This window comes from Vanellus vanellus (genome assembly GCF_965231255.1).
Source record: "Vanellus vanellus genome assembly, chromosome: 21".
NCBI lineage: Eukaryota > Metazoa > Chordata > Aves > Charadriiformes > Charadriidae > Vanellus > Vanellus vanellus.
Genome location: NC_138926.1, coordinates 5,999,886 through 6,021,086, shown reverse-complemented (window position 1 = coordinate 6,021,086; position 21,201 = coordinate 5,999,886). Strand labels below are relative to the sequence as shown.

General features: G+C 54.5%; 2 protein-coding genes across 2 annotated transcripts in view; both read left to right on the top strand.

Annotated features, from left to right (window-relative positions):
• The first annotated feature begins 4,064 nt into the window (after nt 1-4,064).
• Nucleotides 4,065-15,239, top strand: OAF (out at first homolog). The gene is made up of 4 exons (XM_082493937.1): nt 4,065-4,377; nt 12,221-12,355; nt 12,924-13,104; nt 13,615-15,239. The coding sequence occupies exons 1-4, from the start codon at nt 4,147-4,149 to the stop codon at nt 13,887-13,889; spliced, it is 822 nt and encodes a 273-aa protein (XP_082350063.1). The 5' UTR covers nt 4,065-4,146; the 3' UTR covers nt 13,890-15,239.
• Nucleotides 15,240-19,542: 4,303 nt separating this feature from the next.
• POU2F3 (POU class 2 homeobox 3) overlaps nt 19,543-21,201 on the top strand; it is a gene marked incomplete at both ends in the record, with an annotated part of 41,947 nt that continues 40,288 nt past the window's right edge. Inside the window, one exon of the mRNA XM_082493837.1 lies at nt 19,543-19,750. Coding sequence (XP_082349963.1) covers nt 19,543-19,750 — 208 coding nt within the window. The remainder of the gene's footprint in view (nt 19,751-21,201) is intronic.

Below are 21,201 nucleotides of genomic sequence, written 5' to 3'. Positions count from 1 at the left end.
GGTGATGGTGAGGAGACAAGTCAAGCTGAAGAGATCCAACCTGCAGTGGAGCTCAGGTAAGGGCTGGGGACCAGAGTCTTAGCTTAAGAGGAGCAGGGGAGCTAGGGCAGAGGGGGTGCAGGGGGAGGGCTGAGGCTGGACATTTAAGGCTTGTCATTGCTCTCGGGGCCCCAGCGGTTAGGTATGGAACAGACCTTGCGAGGGAGCCCTGCCTGGATGTGTGCCTCCCCTGAGAGCCAGGGCTTCCCAGCTGCTTCGTGGCTGAGGCTCCCTAGCTTGCTGAATTTCCGCGCAACAGGGTGCGTGATGCTAGAGGCGAAGGCAACTTGAAATGGCAAACCAGAGGCCTTTTTGAAGCAAAGAAAACTTGGAGGACCTAGAGCTTCTTGGGAACCGCTGTGGTTGTTGATTCAGCAGTCTGAGGGGAACCACGCTGGCGATGGTAAAGCTTGTTTCTGCAACAGCAGAGTTGTGTGGGACTGAGATCAGCTGAGATCTGGAGAGTTGTGGTGCTGTACCTGCGTGAAAGCCCCCTGCAGCCCTCCAGTCACCCGCCACAGGCAGGGCTTGCTTTCTTCCTGCCGTTCTGCTGCAGAGGATGGGAGGAGGTGTGTCACTTGCCCCCCCCCCCCCCCCCCCCCCCCCAAGACGAGGGATGCAGAGGAGTTGCTGGCAGCAGAGCAGTTTTCTTCGGAAGAGAAGGTTTTCTTCAGAGGAGCAAGCTGCTCTTCCCCACTGCCCAGCCTTGCGCAGCCCAGTTCCCCACTGAGTTACCAAGAGTGTTTCTTAGAATAAGCAGCTCATTTACAACAAACATCCTCACTCTTTGATGTATTGGTGGTACTGTTGTGGTGGTGTTTTAAATACCTTGGGTTTATGCTCATAATAAGAAAGCTGGCCACAGAGTCTTACTGTAAGTTGATGAGAAAGTAGCAGTAATTATTGCTCTCTCCTCCATGGGAGGGTAAACTTCAGATGCTAATGGCCTCTAGAGTATTGACTGATTACTCACATTGGGGTGAAGCAGCAAGGGGAAAGGGCCTTCGTTCTCTTTGGTCTTAAATGCTCCTGTGTTTGGGGGGCTGGGCAGGAACCATCCTAGACTGCATGAGAGAGAGCTGCAGCAGTCTGGTTTTGGACTAAGGGGGGGGAAAAGATTTTTTTCGGTGGGGGGAATGATGACGCACGCGCAACAGGGCAGATGTTTTCCTGGAATAGATGAAGGGAGAGGATGGTGCGGGTATTTATGCATCATCCAGCTTGACAACATGCATGCAACAGCAAGTGGGTGGTAAGTGGTGAAGACAAGGTGGCTGCAAACATTTTTGTTTGCCTGGTAAATTTGCATGCAGGGAAGAGAGGGCTCTTGCAAGCAGTTTACCCACAGAGCCTTGTGTGGGATGCTATAGGACTTCTCACACTCTCTGCTTCTATTTTTTCCCTTGCCTGCTAAGGCTCTAAGTTTTTACCAGAAAGGGTTGTGTTTGAATCCAGGTCTTAGTGGACACTGATCCCTTCCTGGTTTTCCAAGGCGCCAATGTGACGCTGAGCTGCTGTAATGAAGTTTTGAGGTGAGGAAGAGGGAATGAGGATTTGTAGCTTGGCCAAATATTAGTGGTTTTCCCCAGGGATGACAAAGGGTGCATCTAAGGCACCAAGGCAAACCCCATGTCAGATTGTAATCCCCTGCTCCCAGCACTGCCCTGCTGGAACTTCACAACAAAGCACAGTGGAGAATGTTTTCTCTTAACAGCATATTTTTTTCTTTAACCTTGTTCTCAAATACGGCTGAGGTATTTTAATGGAAATTTCCTCCCAGGAAAAAGACTGCAGTGCGCACATATACCAGAAACTCTTGGCCCGTTAATATTTAGTAAAACTAAATGCAACTCGGCAACTGATCCTGCAATGGGAACACTGAACTGTAAGGCATGTTTCACCTTTCTTACAGTTCGGAAAAGAGATTACATGTATGAAGAGCTGTCCCATATTGGCAAACAGCAAAGGTCAAAGAGGCTGATTGACACCAGTAAAATATCGGTTTGGCCACTCAGACCTGTCCCAAAGTGTTTGAGCTGTACTTGCTCTTCAGTAATTCTCCACCCACCACTAACCTGTTCCAGTGTCTCTTGCTGGCATGCTGACCAGCAGTGCCTGTCCCTTTTGCTCGTCAGCTTTCAGTCTCTTTCAAATCTCAGCGAAGTTCTCTCCTCTGCTCCCTGGTTATTTTTCTGTTCTCTGCTATCTGCTAAAGAGCCACTTGCTCTTTAATTCTGTTGCCTGCCAGTGTTTTGGATGCCCTTCCCACCCTCCAGTATTTCTTGTCTGTGTCCGTTCATTTTGGGACTGGGATCAAACCTACCGTTCCCAGGTCAGATTCAAGGTTCAGTCATGCCCTGCTCGAATCGCAATCTGCAGGACTACAGCATTCCTGGCAAGGTGCTGAGCCTCGGGAAGAGCCCTCAGCCTGCTTTCTGATTTCCTTTGCTTTAGGAGGTACTGGGAGAAAAATGATACCCTTTAGCCAGCAAAGTTGGCTTGGAGTAAGCAGCACAGTGAAGAACAGTCCTGAAATACCTCTCATGCCTCGGGATGCAGGTACCCAGTGGGCACTGCTCAGAGCTGCAGCTGGGAGAGCGTGTTCCCACAAACGTGTAGAGCCGCAGGGAGCGGAGCCTTATCTCCCTTTGTCCTTTATCCTCCAGCACGGGCACAGGACCACGCTGTGCTCTAGTGCTCGGGGCTCAGTTGCAAGCTGATGGACACAAAGCAACCCTAGTGCAATGGGGAAGTTGACTCCCAATTTGGGTGGAGAAGCGAGTATGGCCCTTTGGACTGGAAGTCTTCCAAGGGTTATTTGCGCCCACTGACCTCGTGGCATGTTTCCTTCCAGCCCCTGCTGGGGTCCTCCTGTGTTTTTGCATAATCTCCTCTGAATAAATACACTGTGAGTGGGGCCTTCTGCTTTGCAGCTTTTGTCACCAGGAACCGTCTTCCTGTAGGTTTCTACCTTGTGGGCCCTCCCTCTCTCTTTGTATCTGAGCTGAGCCATTTCTTTTCTCCCCTGTTTGCGCTTCTTAACTTTTTCTTCTCCTGAGCTTTTATTTTTAGCACTGCTATTGTCCTGAGAAGTATTTCAAGGGGACAATTTGTTTGAGGGAGGCTATGAAAGTTGAGGGTTAAAACTTGTGTGAGGTCCCACAAAAAGCGCTACTTGGATAAGAGTGGTCTCTTTGCCTGGAAGTGTGGATTTAAATGGGGTTTCCTATTTATTTCTGTCCTTCTCCTTGCAAAGCTCTTTTTCTGAGGCCCTGATCCTGCTGCCACAGTGACCTTTGTGTTTGCAGAGAGACCTTTTGAAATCAAAGGGGCCCTTCATGAGCATCTGCCCATCTGGAAGTGATTGCAGGACTGGGTGGGTGAAGGGCAGAGCGGGAGCTTTTTGAGTGTGAACTGCCGAGTCTGAAGAGACCCAGGTCCCCAGTGCCTGGGAAAAAGCAGCTCGGGCGGCCCGCGCTACATCCTCGGGGGCAGGAACGCATCCAGCGTGCCTCGCAAGGGGATGTGACGGCGCGCTGCCAGGGCAGCCCGAGCCACGCTGTAAATGTCGCTTGGTTCACAGCAACCACACGGTTAGGGGACTCCCTGTGTGTGTTTGTGCGGCGGGGAGAGCCGGGCTTTGCTCTTCGCGCTGCCCTCCCGCCTCCTTTCCAGCCGCCGTTTGTAGATAGGTGTGTATCCCCAGGGGAAAAAGCAAGACCGAAAGAAGTGAGGCGCGCAGGGCGCGTGGCGGAGAGCCGGCGGGAGGCGACGCCGCTCTCCATCCTCCCGCCGGCAGGAGGGCGCGGGGACGCGGCCGGGGAGGGAGCCGGCCCGGCGCTGGCCCTTTAACGGCGGGGCGGCGCGCTGCCTCGGCGGGGCCGGTCCCTGGGCCGGGGGAAGGAAGTGACGGGCGGGGGGCGAGGGAAGAGCCCGCCGAGGGCTTGAATGAAAAGGGCGAGCGGGCGGCGCGCCGAGCCAGCCCAGCGGGGCCGGGGCCGGGGCCGCGGGGGGGCACCTCCCCACGCCGCCGCTCCGCAGCGCCCGCGCCCCATGCCCGCCCTGCCCTGAGCCCGGCGGGGACGGGACGGGACGGGACGGGGGGGGATGCGCGGCCGCCGGCTGCCGGCGCTGCCCGCGCTGCTGTGGCTGGCGCTGGCCCCGCTGCCCGGCGCGCCCGGCCCGGCGGCCAGGGCCGAGCTGCGGGTGCGGGTGCGGCTGCCCGGCGGGCAGGTGACGGAGGAGAGCCTGCAGGCCGACAGCGGCTCCGACTGCATCAGCCTGGAGCTGCGCACGGCCGACGGCGCCCTGGTCACCCTCACCGCCGACTTCAGACAGGTAGGGCTGCGGCTGCCGCGCCCCCCTCTCCCCCCGCGGGGGCGTCCCCAGCGAGCCCCGGGGGATGCGGGGTCCGCGCTCCCTGGCAGGGATGCTCTGCCTTCCCCGAGGGGGAGGCGTGCGCTGAGAGCCCGTCCCCTCCCGCGGTCCCCCCCCGGCCCCGGGGAGCGCAGCGGTGGGATCGCCCGCGGCGGGTTTTGCGGCTCCCGGTGTCCCGCGGCCGTTCCCGGCTGGGCCGGAGGAGGTGGCGGACCGCAGCGCGGCAGCTCCGGCCCGGCGCACCTGGCGGGTCCGCGGGCGGGCTGAGCCGGAGGAGCGGGCCGAGGGCTCCGGCGCGGGTTTTCTGCGGGCTGAGCGCTGCTGGCATCGGTACACGAGGTTCCCCCGGACCCGGGACCCACTCGGAGCGTGGGAAAAGCCCGGCGGGGGGGTCCAGGAGCCAGAACTGCCTCCGAGGAGCGGAGGGTCCTTTCGCGTGCGTCGGGGTCTTTGTTTGCAGGCTCTGCGGAGCAGTTCCCACCCGTATGCGTAGCTCCGAGCTGTTTAGGCAGGCTGCTGTCCCCGGCGGTGTTACACCTGTAACCTGGGCTGCCTCTGGGGTGGAGGTAGGCGGTAAAGGTCCCAGTGGGATGGGTGGCAAAGCCTCCCCCGCACCCAGCCGACCCTAGCAGCACTGTTTCTCTGTGCTGAGTTGTGAGTAGCACGCTTTTTCTGCGTGGCAGGCTCAGCAGCAGCTGGGTACGGAGCAGGGCCAGGCGGGAGAGTCCGTGAGCTGGGGAAAGCACAGGTTCCAGACTCCTGGATGGGGGTGTTCATGCTCTGCTGTATCTCTAGGACGTCTCTCGCCACGGTGCGTGTGGGGCAGTTAGTTCCTGAGGCAGACTCCTGCTGTCTTCGGGAGCGTGTGTGTGTGAGTTTGTGGTGTGGGAAGTGTCTGACTGTGGGACTGACAACTGCCCTCCCGTAAGGGGAGCCTTTCCTCCCTGCCCAGCACGTGAGTGGTGGCCTCTCTGCAGGGAGGTGATGCTTACTGAGCTCAAGCCCAAGATCCCACGCTTCTCAGCAGGAGACGGTAGCTTCTGGGCCAGTGTGGCATTCTTCAGAGCGTGCCAAGCCTGGCTGGATGCAGCAAAATCTCTATTGCATGGAGAAGAGCTGTTTGCTGTTGTGTGGGTGGCATGGCAGTGTTACCTTTTTCCAGCCCTCCGTTCAGAGTGTTTGCTCAGGTGGACTTTGGTTTGTGGCAGGAAGAAGCTCAAACCCATGAGATAGGAAGGTGTTGTGTTCCAACCTGTTGTGAACCTTGGAGCCTTCTGCCAGGGATTGTTCTGCTGCCTCTTCCACTTTCAGCTGTGCTTTTTGGCCCTGGTCTCCTTGTGAGCCTCTCAGATGGCCTTCTTCCATCTGGAGGGTGCAGGGTCAAGCCCACCTCTCTCTGAGGTGCTAGTAGAAGCCATGGTGATTTTGGATGTGATGGCGTGCTCAGTGTACTCCAGCACACCTGCAGGGAAGCAGTCCCATAAAAAAAAATCCAAGAAGATACAGCACACTAGGGAAGTTAAGGGAGGGAGGGCTTCTAAGCTTGGAGTTTGCAAACTTGCCTACCACAGTGTATTCCTGGCTAAAGGAAATCCACGCTCATTAGAGACCTTCTAGGTAGGTCCTTTGAGAGCCTGGGATGTCATCTGGGGAGTTCTGGTGTCCTGAGCTGTTGATAGTTTCAGCATTTTTCACTTCCTTCATCTTTCCTTGAGGGAAGCTTGCTCTCAAATCTCATCTAGAATAGAGTGTATGTTAGCTCTTCTGTCGCTCTTGTCCATGTTATAATTGAGCTGCTTCTCAAGATGTGTTGTCTGAAGATGTCTTGACTTCAGTATGTTAAATCCTTAGCTCCATGCATCCCCTCAGCTCCTGCTGGAAATACACAGGAGATGATCCCTGGAAGGCCTTGCAAGCATCAGACTTGCAGAAGTCCCTTCCTAATCTTCAGCTTTAGACCAGTTGGGTACTGGCGCTCTCTGTTTTATGGCTTTGCTGGAAAATAGCTGAAAAAAGCTAGAAAGAGATAAAGGACTGAGGAGATGAATTTGTGGTGCAGTAAGTAATGATGTGAGCAGGCAGCTGCCTGGCCAGGCTTCCCCTTCTGACCTGTTGTCCTGGCTGCATGAGGCATTTCCCTGTTCTGCTCTGCTGCTCATCTCTCTAACATTACACAACTTCTTCTCTCCAGAGAGACGGTCTTGAGGCTCTCAGCCTTGGTAAAAGCAGCTGGGGTTGTTGATCTGGCTCTTCCAAGCTAGATTCTGCCTTCATGCTGTGGCCAGGACGCTGGGGTTTTTGCACAAATGATTTTTCCACTTCTCTGGCTTAAACTGCAGGGGGTTAGTCCAAAAGCAGATTTTTTTTTTTTTTTTTCTTTGCTGACAAGGAGTTGCTGCTAGACCAGGGTTTGGAGAAGAAAGGAGTTATATGAGATCATGGTTCATTTCTCTGCTCTGACAGTGGTAGATGGTGAGTTGGACTTGAGCAGTGGTTGGGTCTTCCACCAAGGTGGAATTTTCATTTCTCTTCTACTCCTGCCGCCCCTCCAGAGCTGAATCTGAAGGAGTCACGTCCTCAGCGCACACCAGGGTTTTTTTTCTTATTGTCTAGTGCAGCACAAACTGGTCAGTGGGAGTCCAAACTGCAACTTGATGTTTTCTGGGCAATGCAGTAGTGAAGACTGTTTCTTTTATTGCAGTTTGAAAGAATGTGATGAAAACACTTCTTTTCCTGTGTAGTACTGTCAGGCATAAAATGTGTTGCAAAAAAAGAGTGAGGGGCAACAGCAACCCTAAATGTTGTATCTAACTTGAATAGCATGATCTTGCCAGTTGTTAAACAGTGGCCTGAGAACAAAGTGGGTGGTTTTATTCCAAGGTCAGCACAAAGATATAGAGAAGTTTCTTTTTCGTTTTGATTGCTGGAAAAGTTGTGTAGGAAACACAAGGGAGAAAGCTTGAGTAATGGCATTTTAATGCTTGTGCTTGCCAGTTCTTTCGGTTTCCTTGTTAATAAAGTTGATGTTATGTGATAGTCTGGGGTGTGCTTTGAGGATTTCCTTAGGCCAGGTGTCCATTGTGTTAGGTGCTAAATGACCAGGTGATAAGGAAAGCATCTGTCCAAATATGGTATCTGTGTAATTTGGAAAGCAGTCTTTTCTCCTCAGAGATACCAAAAATATAAAAGGATCCTTCAGTACCCTCTGGTAGGGTAGAGGGGCTGGGGTGGGCTCATTAAAACGTGGGGGTGTTTGTTACCCTGAGTTGTAGTGAGGTACCTAAAAACGCTCTCTTGACCGGATCAGTCAGGTGTGGGTAGATGGCAGCTGTACCGCACGCAAAGGCAGCGTGACGGCTGCTGAGCTGAGCACAGGGCTGGAGGGCTGAACTCCTGCCTTATGCCAGAGCTGCCCTTTGCTCCCTCCACAGCTTTGGGGAAAGCACTTGTTAGGTAGGATGCAGTTTCAAAAGTGGACTCTGACACTTACTTTTAGGCATCCCTCAGGTTGTGGGTGTTGAGCATGAGGATGTTTTTCTAGGCATCTCAGAGCATTGTGGGGATTTCTGGCTCCTCGGTGCTTGTAAGAATCGGAGTCAAACCTTATTGCTTCTGAAAATGTGCTTTTTTTCTCTCTCTCCCAGCACATCCTTAATTTGTCTTTATAGATAGGTACTTGAGTATACGAGGCAGTGCACCAAAGTGTCTCTATTCTAGCCATTTCCAGTAGGAGAGGGGTTAAAAACCATAATCCTCAGCCGGCCAGGGTAACTCAGCTGGCTGGATCCCTAGTGTGGATGCAATAACACATTCTCTATGTTCTACAAGCACAACGACTTTCTGGCCAGCTCTAGCTGTTCCCCCAGGGCAGTGCAGGCAGGGACCTGACCACAGCAAAGGCTGCTGACAGGGTAAGGGATCGGGCCTGGGGGAGCCGGTGTTACCCAGTGCCCTGAGCAGCGCGTCCCCCTTGCATGTACCCCCCGCTCTGAGCAGGCATGCGACAGCAAAGATGAGAGTGGGTCCCACAGCAGCACTGATGTCCTTGGGGGAGAAAAACTTGGCAGGAAAGCTGAATGGGTTGTAGGGAGGAAGGCATTGAAGTAATTTATTTCCCTGGGAACTGGTTTGCTCCACTCAACGTGAAGTCGAGATGCTGGGCTCAGATCTAGACCACACAGGCTTGTAAGTCTCTACTGGATAAACCCTAGAAATGGAGGTTGAATTGTTCTCACACCCCAGATGACAGTCCCTGGAGGAGCTGGCTGAGGACAGCGTGAGGAGGGAAGGAGTTCGATGATTCCCCCGCTCCTCCTTGCAGGCTAGTTCTTTGCTGGAAGTCCTTTCGGTAGGCGCAGGCAACCTGGGCTGTTGGGAGCTCAGCGCACTGATTTCCTTTCTGCCTTTAGGAAAGAGGAGCTGCTTTCCCCTCGCTGCGAAAGCCGAAGCTGCGGTTACCTCCAGTGCCGTGGATAAAGCACGGCTGCAGAACTGGTTGTTCTCTGTTGCACCAAGCGTTTGTCGTCCAGACCTACACAATAGCTGTAACTGTATGCGCCACATGAGTGCGGGGCAGGGCCAAAGGTTCTCACCGCCCCCGTGATGAGTTCATCCGGAGAGTCCCCGCATTGCAAAGGCGATGTTCTGCTGGGACTTGTTCCCTGCTGGGAAATTTTGCGGAAACTCAGAATTAAAGGTGCCATTTGTTGCCTTGGCTGGGTACCCACCTTGGCGCTGATTCACCCTCCTGCTGCTGGTGGGAAAGGGGCGAGGTGGCTGGGGAGGGAAAGGCGCTCTCTGAAGAGGAAAAACTTCAGTGACTTTCCGCGTGAGAAACGTGACATATTTTTGATGTGACAGGCTTCGGTTCTTGCTCCGCCTGAGGTTGCGTAGGCAGGGCAGGAGGCTGGGGAAGCCAGGCGAGGCTTCGAGGCAGAGCGGTGAGGCAGGGCTGGGGAGAAGACCGACTTTTTGGTCTGGAGAGAGTGGCCACCGCAGGGTGCATGTCTCCCAGAAAACGGGCCAGCGTGCAGCACAGTTTTAGCCTTGCTCTGAAACCCACAGTAAGGGTCGCTTTGGGTTTGCTTGGAGCCAGGTAGAGGTGGGTTTCTCTCAGTGCCAGCAAACCTGGGCTCTTCCGGTCTTTCCCAGTGCACCTCCCTTGGTATCAACAAACGTGATGAAAGTCCCTGACATGGGAGGGGGCACTGAAGAGTGCCGAACACCTAGAGTGCAGGCAGCACCGGAGCCCTTTTGGTGGTAGAGTTGCTTCCTTTAGAGTGAGGCAGAGCTGGGAGAGGGATGTGGGCCATAAGCACTGGGGATGCAGGGAGGAGGAGGAGGAGAACTGCCCCCCTCTCTGGGGGACCCAAGCCCAGCGTTGGGGGGGTCGCAGGCGTTGAGCATGGCAGCTCCGGCAGGCAGCAGCGTCAGCAGGGCTGGTGGGACGGCTGACTTTGATAAAGATCTGGCTTTGCTGTCTAATGTACCCGTCCGGGCAGCCAGGCACAGAGCCCCTCCGATTCAGCTGGAAGGGGCCGCAGCAGGCAGGCGGGGAGCAGAGGGCCGGCTGGGTTTGTGCCCGGGGGCAGGAGTGGGGAGACGCGAGGGAGATCGCTCCCAGATTCTCCTTTCTCAGAAAGGCACGGCCGGAGGAGAGGATGGGTCATGCAGTGGGACCCCACTCCATTTATCTTTACTGTCTTCCCTCTTGCTCTTTTCCACTGCAGCTGTACCTCCTCCACTGCAAGAACACCTTCCTCTTTCTTTCCCTCCTTCCCTCCCCTACCAACGAGCTCTTTCAATGATGATTTTTGCAGGAATCTTTGCCTGAGGTTACGTGGACTCTGCGGGTGCAGCTGGGCTCTGGACTGTGGAGGCAGAGTGAGGGACCTGCAGCTGTGTGGGAACGGTTGGGAGCTCTGGACTATTTGCTAGGAGCAGTGAGAGTTGTGCACCTCTCATACACATCAGTCGTGAGGAGGAAAGAGAGAGAGTTGGGTATCTGAAGGCTAATTCTTAAATAGGCAGATGAGAAGCATTAATCAGTTGCTCAGCATGTTCTCGTTTTACAAAAATTGCCTCCAACCTGGGAAGTACTGCACTGTTTTTAATCTCCTGCCTATAGAGGGTTTTGGCCCAAGTGCAAAATACAGCTATCCCTGTTTGCTTTTTCCAGACTGAATGCTGATTGTTCAAAGTGAATTAAAATTAAATCTGCAGCTGAAGAATATGCCAGGGTCAGCTACTAGTTTTAGTCCACTCATCCTTGGGCCTTGCACAGCATGGGAGCTCACAGCAGAAGAATGCAGCTGGACGAAAAGTGGATGTGAATATGGGTCGTTCCAGTGGTGCCAGTGTCTCAGTGGGAATTCTCCCCATTAAAGCTGTCAAAAAATAATTATTCCATAGTGATTTCACAAGCATTTTTGGTATCTCTTTCTTCCCAAACCTCCTTGATGTCCTGTTCTTGTGGTGAGTTTTCAGTCAACAAATGCACCCAGTAAAATCCTTTCTCCTGTCCTGGGGAGAGAAACACATCCCGGAGTGCAGCTGTTCTTTCAGCTGTCCAGATGTGCACTGAAATGCATACTCTTTTCTCTTCTGGACATGGAAGAGAAGGCAGGGAATAAATACTGGGCTGTATGAGCTCGTCTGCAGAAAAAACTCAGCATGGACACTGCTAAAGCTTGTAGAAAAGAGAAAGGCTCCCTTCTTCTTGGGGCAGAAGGTGGTTTGGAAGAAGCTGAGCTTATGAGCCGTGCAGCGGGAATAGCTCAGGAGGAGAGGGATAATCTTAGCAGCTTGGCATAGCTTTTGCTTGCTGGTCCCTAGCCACCAATATCTGTGCAGTTCTCTGTGGAGGACACTTAAGAGCGATGGCTGCGGGTGGGTGCCAGAAGGCAATAATTGTTGTTCATATTGAGGAGGAGGCACTGTTCCGATCCATCTGCGTAGCCCTTGTAGTAGTATGGTCTGACACCGAGACAGGGGATGGTGGATTCCCACAGAGGGTACAAGTGCCCCTGAAGCCAGAAGCCACATGAATTGATACCTGCCTAGAAATCAGTGCTGATTTACAGCAGAACAGGATATAGGGAGGTCTTGCTATTGAACAAGGTATTCTGTGAGTCTGCGTGAAGGTAATTACAACTGGTTTCCAAGCTGGTTTTGGAGATGGACTACAGTCCATGTCAGAAGCTATCTATATAAAATGCCAAAATTATTGACCTTGGCAGAAAAGGTGGTCAGCTGCAGCTGATCATAAAGGGTTCCTCTTGGCTTTAACAATTTGATTTCCATTTCTGTTCTACATGCTGTTGGGTTCAGAAATGAATAAATTGTTCTCCAGGATACCAGTTGCTCAGAAGCAAGTGAGGGAAGGCAGCAGAGGAAATTTGGGACTGCTTACCCAAAGTAATGCATGGAGATAATGGCTATGTGATACTTGTTTAACAAAACAAAATGAAACTCCATGGAGGCTTGCCTCCCTGCGGTAAAGGACAGAAACCCCCAGCTGTTGTTTGAGGAAGCCATGGACGTGGGATGTGACTTTGCAGCAATTTCTCCTTGCCACAGTGGGACTGCAAAAATGTTTACTTCTTTACAGACACCAGTTATTATGCTGTAGGCCTTTGGGTGGGATTGAACCTGGGACTACACCCCTATGCTCAGGTAGCTGAAGTATGAGACCTTTGACTTTGTTCTTTTAGCTGGAGCCTTTCTCTTTGACCCTGATTCTCGGTTCACCCCACTGATGCCAGAGATCTGTGACTCTCACCCTGCTTATTTATGTCTTTGTCAGGAGGTGAAGATCTTCCGTGCCTTAATCCTAGGGGAGCTGGAGAGGGGCCAGAGCCAGTTCCAAGCGCTCTGCTTCGTCACACGGCTTCACCGCAACGAGATCATCCCCAGCGAGTCTATGGCAAAGCTGCGGCAGGTAAGAGGCACCCTGCAGCTGGCTTCAGCGCTGGCTCCATCCTCCAGGCCATCCAGGGTTTCCTAGAGCTGTCCTCCCTTGATACCCTTCCCAGGCAGCTGCCCAGTGGTTCAGCTGTTAGACCCGCCTTTGACCACCCCTCCTGCTTGAGGCACTCGGTGTTAAACTAGGTTCATCAATAGTATTGATCCTGATCTACTAATGAACTAGAAGGAGGCATGATTTAGTCCAGCCTATTGTGTGTCAAAGGGTAAGTGGATGGCTGGAGCGATCACCATGAAAATCCTTGCCTTATATTACCCAATGAACTAAGCACTGATTTGGGACCATTCATCATGATAAAGCATTGAGAAACAATCACAGGCAAATCAGAGCAGTGGTAAACTATCATCGGTTTCAGCATCAACAAGAAGTTTTTTAAGTGTCTTCCATCCAGATAGGATGCAGGTGCATTTACAGAGGAACATCCCTTTACACATCATCTTATGTTGGTGTGAAATCGTCATGTACTATAAGGAATAACTTGTTGCAAGCAGGATTCAAGTTTTCATTATTTCATCCTCTGCAGAAAAATCCCAGGACAGTGCGGCAGGCTGAGGAGGTGCGGGGCCTGGAGCATCTCAGCATGGATGTAGCTGTCAACTTCAGCAAGGGGGCCCAGCTCAGCTCTCACATCCACAATGTCTGTGCAGAGGCCAAAGAAGCAATTTACACCCGAGAAGAAGATGTCAAATTTTGGCTGGAGAAAGGTAAGTTTCCTTCGGCTTCAATGGAACTGCTCCTGTCAGCAAGTTGGCTCTCTGCTGTGATCTCTCCTGCCAGATTTCTGGTGATCATCAGAGATCACTTTGGCTTCTCTTTCGCCGGTGGATAAGGCACGTGACCCGCAAGCAAGCGGTACACATTGCACTAGTCCTATTTGTTAGTGTACGTGACTTCTTTCAGTGGTGCTCTCCTCAAGAACCTAATTAGGCAGGTATTTTCAATGTAACCTTTAACCTGGTCCATCACCCCAGAAGAAATATGTTGTTTGCGCACTCTGTGTATCTTTTGGCTTATTTTCCCTATGGTCCTTTCTTCTCCCATGGTTCCTGTTCAGACTCGTGCCCAAGCAGCCCTGGAAACACACTCTGTCTAACCTCGTTCTCCTCAACTGTCCTGGAGACTGCAGAGAGAGCAGCGATTGCTTCGGTGGCTCTCTCCTTTGGCCTTGCCTTTCAGCAGCGCCTTGAGCAACGTCTCTCCGCTTTCTCCCGCAGGGGTGGATGGCTCCATGTTCGAGGTCCTGCCACAGACATCTGACCTCCCTGACCTGCAGCGATGTAAGCTGTGTGCAGACCGCTGGAAACCCTGCATTTGCAGCTACTCCCTGAGCATCGAGTGGTACCCATGCATGCTGAAGTACTGTAAGAGTCGTGATGCTGGGGGCAAGGTTTCTTCTTACAAATGTGGCATCCGCAGCTGCCAGAAGGGCTACACCTTCGATTACTATGTGCCGCAGAAGCAGCTATGTCTCTGGGATGAGGAGACCTAGCAGAGCCAGGCCAGACCTTTTCAAGGGGCAGCTCATCTGCCTCCTGCCACATTTATGATGCTAAGGGCCTCCTGGAGCTGGCTGCTCCAAGGAGGGAATACGGTTCACAGCAGTGCCTTGTACCAGGAGAGCTCTGCATGTGTGCCTTTCCTTCTGGCCCCCTGTGACTCCCTCCCCACATGACGCTGCCTCATACTGTGATAAATGGGCTCAGCTCACCACCTGTTGATGCTCTCCTGCCAGCTGCCGGGAGATCCGGCTTCCTGGAAGAAGCAGAAGATGCAGGTTTCTGGGATGAAGCACCGGGAGGGGTGTGTTTTGTCCTGCTCTGGAGTTAGCAGATGTGAAAAGGGGCAGCACTGATCAGTTATCAGCCTTGAGCATCCTGATGAGTGGTCAGGGCAGGGAGAGAAATGGTCTTGATGACCTTGGTTGTCAAACATCTCTGCCACGGAAGAAGCCCCTTCACTGACTTCACCTCCTGGTGACACAACAGCATTTCCCAATGGGAAAACAGCTGATTTATGGGACCACATACCCTGACCAAGGAAGGTACGAAGCCCACCCAAAGCAAGAGCCTGCCTGTAGCTTTTTCTAGTGTCCGACTGACTGTTATATTCTTCCCGCAGCTAGAAGATACAATGGGGGGATATATCCCAGGAATGACTTTTGCCCCTAAAGGGTTCATAATTAGGGCTCTTATTAATCCCTGTTTAGACTAGTGAAGGCCCAACTTTTTGTGTTGGTCCTGTGACTCTCCCACTAAGAAAGAAACGTCTAGAGACTTGTGACTATCATCATAACATTGTGGTTGCAAGGGGAGAGGATGATCCTAGGTGGGTTCATGCTGTTGTTTTGAAGAAGACAGCATTCTAGATCTACGCCCAGTTTTATGTCCTACTCTGCCAACTATTCACAAGAAGCTCTTAGATTATTGTACTGCTTTGCTGTGCCTTGGTTTCCCCTGTACATAAAACAGGGATGACACTGAAGCTGACCTTGGCCCTGGTATATACCTGGAGGGCATCAGACAAAAAGCACTGCAGGAGTGCTGCCTGGTTCATGTGTCCTCTTCCACTCAAGTTAGAACAAGTAGGGAGGGGAGAGAGTCTGTTGGGGTCATTGTGAACCCCCGTACTTTCTGGTGAAAAGCCTTCACAATGTGCCTTTTTGCCTAAAATACAGGAATTTTTGACAAAAAAAAAAATTTGGTCACAATTATTTTTGTATTGATCACTTAAGAGGGGAGAAGGGAAAGGTATTTTAATATTGCAACATGAAGTAAAACACACTTGAAATGATTTTTTAAAAACAAATTATTTATCATTTGTGAGGTAAAATAAACTGATTTTTTTAAAGCATCCCTGGCCTAAAAGATTCTCTGTGCATTGTAATCTGCGTGTGATCCAGTTGTTTGGGTTCTTGATTAAGAGTTGTTCCTTTATGGGTAAGTCTCTCAGTCTGTGCCCAGGACATTGAAGAGCCATGGATGGAGGGGGGAGCATCCTGCTGTTCAGCGTGACCATGGCACTTACCAATGTGCTCCTGCATCTCAAGCGTACTGTCCACCCAGCCCCTCACTAAGGAGAAAGCTTTGACTCATCTCGAGCAGCTGTGAAACCTTCGAGCCTGAGCTCTGGTGAAGTAAAAGACCAGCAGTAGAGGCAGGTCCTGGGGCCAGGCAGGCTGGTTCCTGCTCCTCTCTCTGAGTGATGGTGGCATTCCATGAGGGGATATTATGCAGATGTGGCTGGAGGCTTGTCTGGGTCCAGCAGTCTCAATAAAGTATTCTTTGTTCCTCTGTAGCTATGGCTGAGGGGAGATGAGGGCGGCAGAGTTTTGGGCCAGCTCAGAGCTCCTGGATGTGTGGCTGCTCCGGGGAGAAATGTGGAGTGCTGATTCCCCCTAGTGTGGTGAATGCAGAGATGGGACAAGGACTTCTGCAACCTCAGCCCTTCTCCACTTGAGCCACCAAGGCAACTTATCCCCATAGTGTGATTTCTGGGGAAGCTGAAATTGCTTCTTTTTTGCTTACACGGTCAGCATTTACCGGGGTGTGTGTTCTCTGCTGCCCTGGCTCCTGCTGCAGCAGGACACTGGGGGACTTTGTCCCCGCTGTGGGGCGAGGTGGGCTGTGAGCAGCGTGGGAGAGGGTCGCAAGGTGGGTGCCTGCCTTAGCTGGGAGTGCTGCAAGACCCATCTCCTCTGCTGCCTCCTGTACAGGGTTGTTGGGGAGGGGACATGAGCTCGCTCTGGGAGCATTGGGTCACATCCCGGTGAACTTGAATGTGCTCATGTTGTAGCGGTGAGGCTCTGGGGTGCCAGGGTCATGGAGACATCTCAGGCCTTCCCTGGTTCTTTTGGCAGCACTGAGCTGGGGTACTCCTGGGCCGCCTTGGGAAAGCAGCATGGTGCACAGCAGTACCAAACCATCGCCTCGGCTCTGTGGGGTGATGGAGGAGCCTTTTATGAGCTGGACCTGCGTTCAGCGGAGCAGGTCGGGGGGGTGTTTTGAGGTTCTGCATGCAGCGGGGCCAGCGCTGTGTGGTGGGAGCTCTGTGAGCAGCAGGTAAGTGAAGGACGTGAACTGTGAATGACTACGGACAGCGTACGCTGAGCTCGACTCGATGGTCACGTCTGGCGGGGCTGGGGGCTCGGCAGGGGCCGGGGGCTGGGGCTGGGCCGGGGCCTGGGCCGGGGCAGCCCGGCGGTGCAGAGCTCCCGGCCTCCACAAGTGGGTGCTGGCGGAGCGCGGCGCGGCGGCGGGAGGGCGCCGGGCGGGGGGAGAGGCTGGGCCGCCCCGGCAGCACCGGGAGGCGGGTGCGGGGGGATCCGCGCCCCTGCCCGCAGCTGAGCGCCTCGGGCCCCGCGGGCTCCGGCGGCCTCCCCAGCCTTGCTCGGGCGGCAGAGCATCCGCCTTGCCAACGAAACGTCCTTCTTCTGGCTGCGCCTAAATAAGGCCCTGGAAAAGCGGCTGTCGCAGGTGGAGCTGGGAGACCTTCCTAGCACAGAGCCAAGGCGCAGTTGCGCGGGAGCGCTGGTATGAATCCCTGCTGCTAGGAAACAAAAAGTGGGGGATTGTCTAACATCTTTCTGCAGTTCGTGCTTTCAGGGCCCGTCCAAAGGCCACACTCCATAAATCGAGTGCTATCGGCAGAGCTTATCTTCCTCCAAAAGGGGAATAAATGCCAGCAGCAGGTGTGGAGGAACGCACGCACGCAGCGTGGACGAGAGCGGATGGATCGGTGATTGATGGCCGTGGAAAAAAAGAGCAGCGTATCTGCTGGCATCTAGGAGTGATCATCTCAGGACAGAGTTAAAGCAAGTCTGCCTTGGCAGATTTGGGGGTCTTATTTCTACAGCAGGAGTGATGATGCTGTGATCCCTCTCCTATTTTTTCTCTCTCTGGGTAGCACGGGTGTTTTGAGTAGCTTAGTAAGGAGGGTGTATTCTCTCTTGCCTGCATAGCACATCACTGAAGCCAAGGGTACCCAGGTGAAGGGCTTTGCTCCTACAGCTGTTTGGGGAGAAAAGCTCTGAAATATTTTTTTTTTTCCTGCTGTTCCACTCACCACAAAATAATAGTCCGTAAAACCAGATCCTACCAGCTGCAGAGCGGGACCGGTGGCTGGAGGATTCCCGGCTTTATTTGGCAGCGTCTGCAGGGCCAGGAGAGGGCACTGCGTCCCTGCCCGTGGCCAGGACAGCATCCCCGGCCGGAGGATGCCCGGGATCCCGGCCGGCTGTAGGGGCCGCCGGGGAGGACCTGCCTCCCTGGGGCTGCGGGACAGGCTGCTCGGCTCTGCGGCGAGGGAGAAGCACCAGGAACCAGAGAGAGAAGAGCTGTGTCAAGTGAAATTGCCAGTCGGTGTACAAAAGGTGCTCTGATGTGGGGGAAGGAGAATTCTCGCGGTCCCCAGCCTTTCCAGGGCCTTTCTCCTGTGCCCCAGAGGCCCTTCAAGCTGGCTGGAAGCCACCAGCAAATCCACATTTCATGCAGTGAAGATACCCGATCACGTCAGTCTTCAAGATGGGGAAAACCCAGACGTGGGGGTCACGCCGAAAACACTAGAAAACAGACCGGCAGCTGCCCAGGAACGCCCCGAGGCTCAGGGCCTGAATGGCTGGGGCTCTGCCATGGGCTCGGGATCGGTGGCAGGAGTCCAGCCCCTCCAGCAGCTCGGAACAAGCTGCCTGCGCAAACCACCCCATGTCACTTTTATGCTTCCTGGAGCCCGCAGAAATCTCCCCTTGTGCCCTGTCCTGCAAATGTTAGTCTGACCTGGGAACTTCCCTCCTCCCTGCTTTCCCCCTTCCATCTCTCCCCTCACTTTCCTCCTCTTTTTCCTCATTAGAGTTTCATTTGACACATTCACCCTTTCCTCCCAGCGTGTTACCCTCTCCTGAGGATGTCCTCTGACCACGCGTGCAGAGGGCAGGCACTCCAGCCCCATAAGGTTGGACTGGGTTGGAGGTGAGGCTCAGAGAGCCTGCCCGCCCGCCCACCCATCTCTTCGGAGAAACCTGTCTTTCCAGGGAGGGAGAGCTGTATGTGGGAAAGCCGAGAGTCCTGGAACGTGAATTAGCCAGGGAGAGATGAATGTGTGATAGCTTGTACCTGGCAGCTACCAATTGAGTGTGTTAACGCTTTCAGGAGGGGGTTGAGCAGCACTGGAGCTGAGGTGTTTAACGCAGGCATCTTGCTACCCCGGGCCATGGTAGGGGTCAACAAGGTAGTGCACGGAATGGAGAGGGAGCAACCACAGTGCCTGGGTCTGTCAGGGTGACTGTTGGTCCCCGTCACAGCACAGAGCGTAGGCTGAGGATCTGGCCTCTGGCAGCTTCCCACCAAAGCCAACGTTAGGGGATGTTTTTTCCCTTGGCTTTCCTGGAAGTCAGTTAAATACTGCAGCTTTAAACAATGTGGAGGAGGGGGAAGAGGCTGTCTGCCACTTCTCTCCTTGGGGGACTGACAAACCACACAGAGCACAAGTCGGGAAAGGGGAGTCTCCATGTGCTGATCCTAGCCCTGCCCTGTGTCTTCAGCCAAGTCAGGTTACCGTTCTGCTCTTAACTTTCCTTTTTGTGCTGATTGTTTCACGTGGCAAGGCTCAGGTTCAGCCCAGGCCTAGGGGATGCGCGGACTCAAGCGCACAGGCTGCTCTCACGGCTCACTCTGAGCACACCCCGGGGTTCATCAGAGTGGCCAGAAGTGAAGTGGAGGGGCTGCCTACTGGAGGGGCTGTTCCCGCAGCTCAGACGCCTTCCCTTCTGGGAGCTGGCGGCTGCTGCCCAGCCTGGCTTGATGCCTCGGCCTCTCTTACCCACGCGTGGCAAGGGCCGGAGCCAGAGGCCTATCCACGAGGGGACAACTGGGATCGGGAGCTGCTGGCAGAGCCCCCGCGAAGCCCCCTGCTTGCCGCCCAGCAGGCAGGTGCTGCGGGGTGCATCTGCGCAGCTGGGGGCGGGCAAACCGCCTTCCTTCCTCCCTCCTTCCCACCACACCCCACGCCCTGGCAGCGCTGCAGGGACTCATCCATTCCCGAGTTACTAATATGCAAATGGAGGCTTTTGCATGGGCCGGGCGCCAGGCTGCTGGGTGTCAGGGCACCCGAGGGAGCCGGAGGTGGGGCGAGGCGTGGCGCGGCGCCGCATGCTCACCTGGCCCTGCATGGCAACAGGCAATGGAGCTCTAGGTCCCTTCGGGAGCGGACCCACGCCCGGTTTGAGAGGCAGCGGGTGGCAGAGGAGGGAGGGCAAACTGGCAGCCCCTGGCAACCTGGGGCTGACGGCAGGAGGCTGGGCGCACCGCGGATTTCCCTCCACCAGCAGGATGGTGAACCTGGAGTCTGTGCACGCAGGTAAAGAGCACTTGAGGAAGGATCGGGCTGGAGCTTACCACCTAGCTGAGACCGTGGGCTTGGGCAGGAAATGGGATTGCTCTGATTCCTGTGACCTTTCCTCCCTCCTTTCCCTCCTCTTTTCTCCCACTGGAGTTGGCTATCACAGCCGGTGCCTGGTTAAGCGCTCGCATTCCTACCCGGGGATGGATGCTGCCCCGATCCTATTTAGGGGGCTGCCAACCCATGCCCGCAATGTGGGTGCACCGCTCGCGTTGCCAGCCCTAACGTGGGTCAGGGAGCAGAGCGCAGGGGTCTCGTGGGTACCTGGAAAATGGACATTCAGTGCCTGACCTGTGGGTTCAGTCACTGGGATGAAGCTGGGAAGAGTGAGAGAGGATAAATTCACAGAGGGATGCGGCAACGGTGGAGGGGTGGTGGTGTGAGAGCGAGATGGGACGTGGGTTGGAAGGAGAAAACTTAATGACAAAGAGGGAAAAGGAGGGAGAAATGAATGAGGAGGGAGCTGTAGGAGGCTGGGTTGAGTGAGGAATGAATGAACGGGGATACTCAGAAAGAGAGAAACTCCTTCCAGGGGGTCTGACACAGAGGTACGGCTTAGGTAGTCTCGCATCTTCCCTGAGCAGACCTCCCCTCCGCAATTAGCTGGGGAACAAGAGCAATCACTGCCAAATCCCTGGAGCTGTGCTGAGCTCTGGCTCGCCCCGACAGAGTGAGTTAGCTTCTGCCCTGAGCTCAAGCCCCCATGCTCGAGGGGAAGGACTGGGTCCCTGGGCATGCCAGAGCTGAGGGTGACGCTGGGGTAGGAGCAGAGCCACGGCAGCAGTGGAGGCCAGATCCTGACAGCCCCTTCTGCAGTGGGGGCAGGCAGCAGGGTGTCGGGGGTACGGGAGCCGTGTACCCTGATAGTGACCTGTGTCCGGTGCTTTGTGCATCAGGAGACACTGTGTGTTGTCCCCAGGTTTGGAGGGGAACGGGTGGATACATCCATCAGTCTGTCCCAGGCTCATTCCCTTTGCATAGCGATTGGCACGCTGCGGCTGCGGTAAAGCTCAGGTGTTTGGTGGTCCTGCTGTGCAGGGGAGACCCAGGGGTCCACGCCCAGTGCTTGTAGCCCCTCAACAGGCCCTGCCTGCACGTGGGCTCACAGGCAGGCCTGCAGGGCAAGGCAGATGCTGTGGCAACGCCATCACCCAACACAGTGTCAACCTGCAGCGGGCCGGCAGATGGCCGAAGCCTCTGCTCCACGGCTGCGTTGCAACCTCTCCATGGCTCTGAGATGCCAGCAGCCTCTCCGTGGCTGACTGGCACTCCACCGCGCAGGCGGGCTCCCAGTGCCAGCCATGGGGAGGGCAGCTGGGGACCCCCCGGCGCGGCGTGGCCGGCCGCGAGGAGAGGCTGCGGGAGGCGGGAGGCTCGTGGTCTTGGCTCAGCGTGTGAGCCTGACTAGT

Bases quoted from the DNA above. Each gene is read 5' to 3' on its own strand.
- OAF (XM_082493937.1), top strand. From the start codon at position 4,147: ATGCGCGGCCGCCGGCTGCCGGCGCTGCCCGCGCTGCTGTGGCTGGCG. The intron at 12,356-12,923 runs GTAAGAGGCACC...CATCCTCTGCAG, and splicing joins CTATGGCAAAGCTGCGGCAG to AAAAATCCCAGGACAGTGCG. The intron at 13,105-13,614 runs GTAAGTTTCCTT...TTTCTCCCGCAG, and splicing joins CAAATTTTGGCTGGAGAAAG to GGGTGGATGGCTCCATGTTC.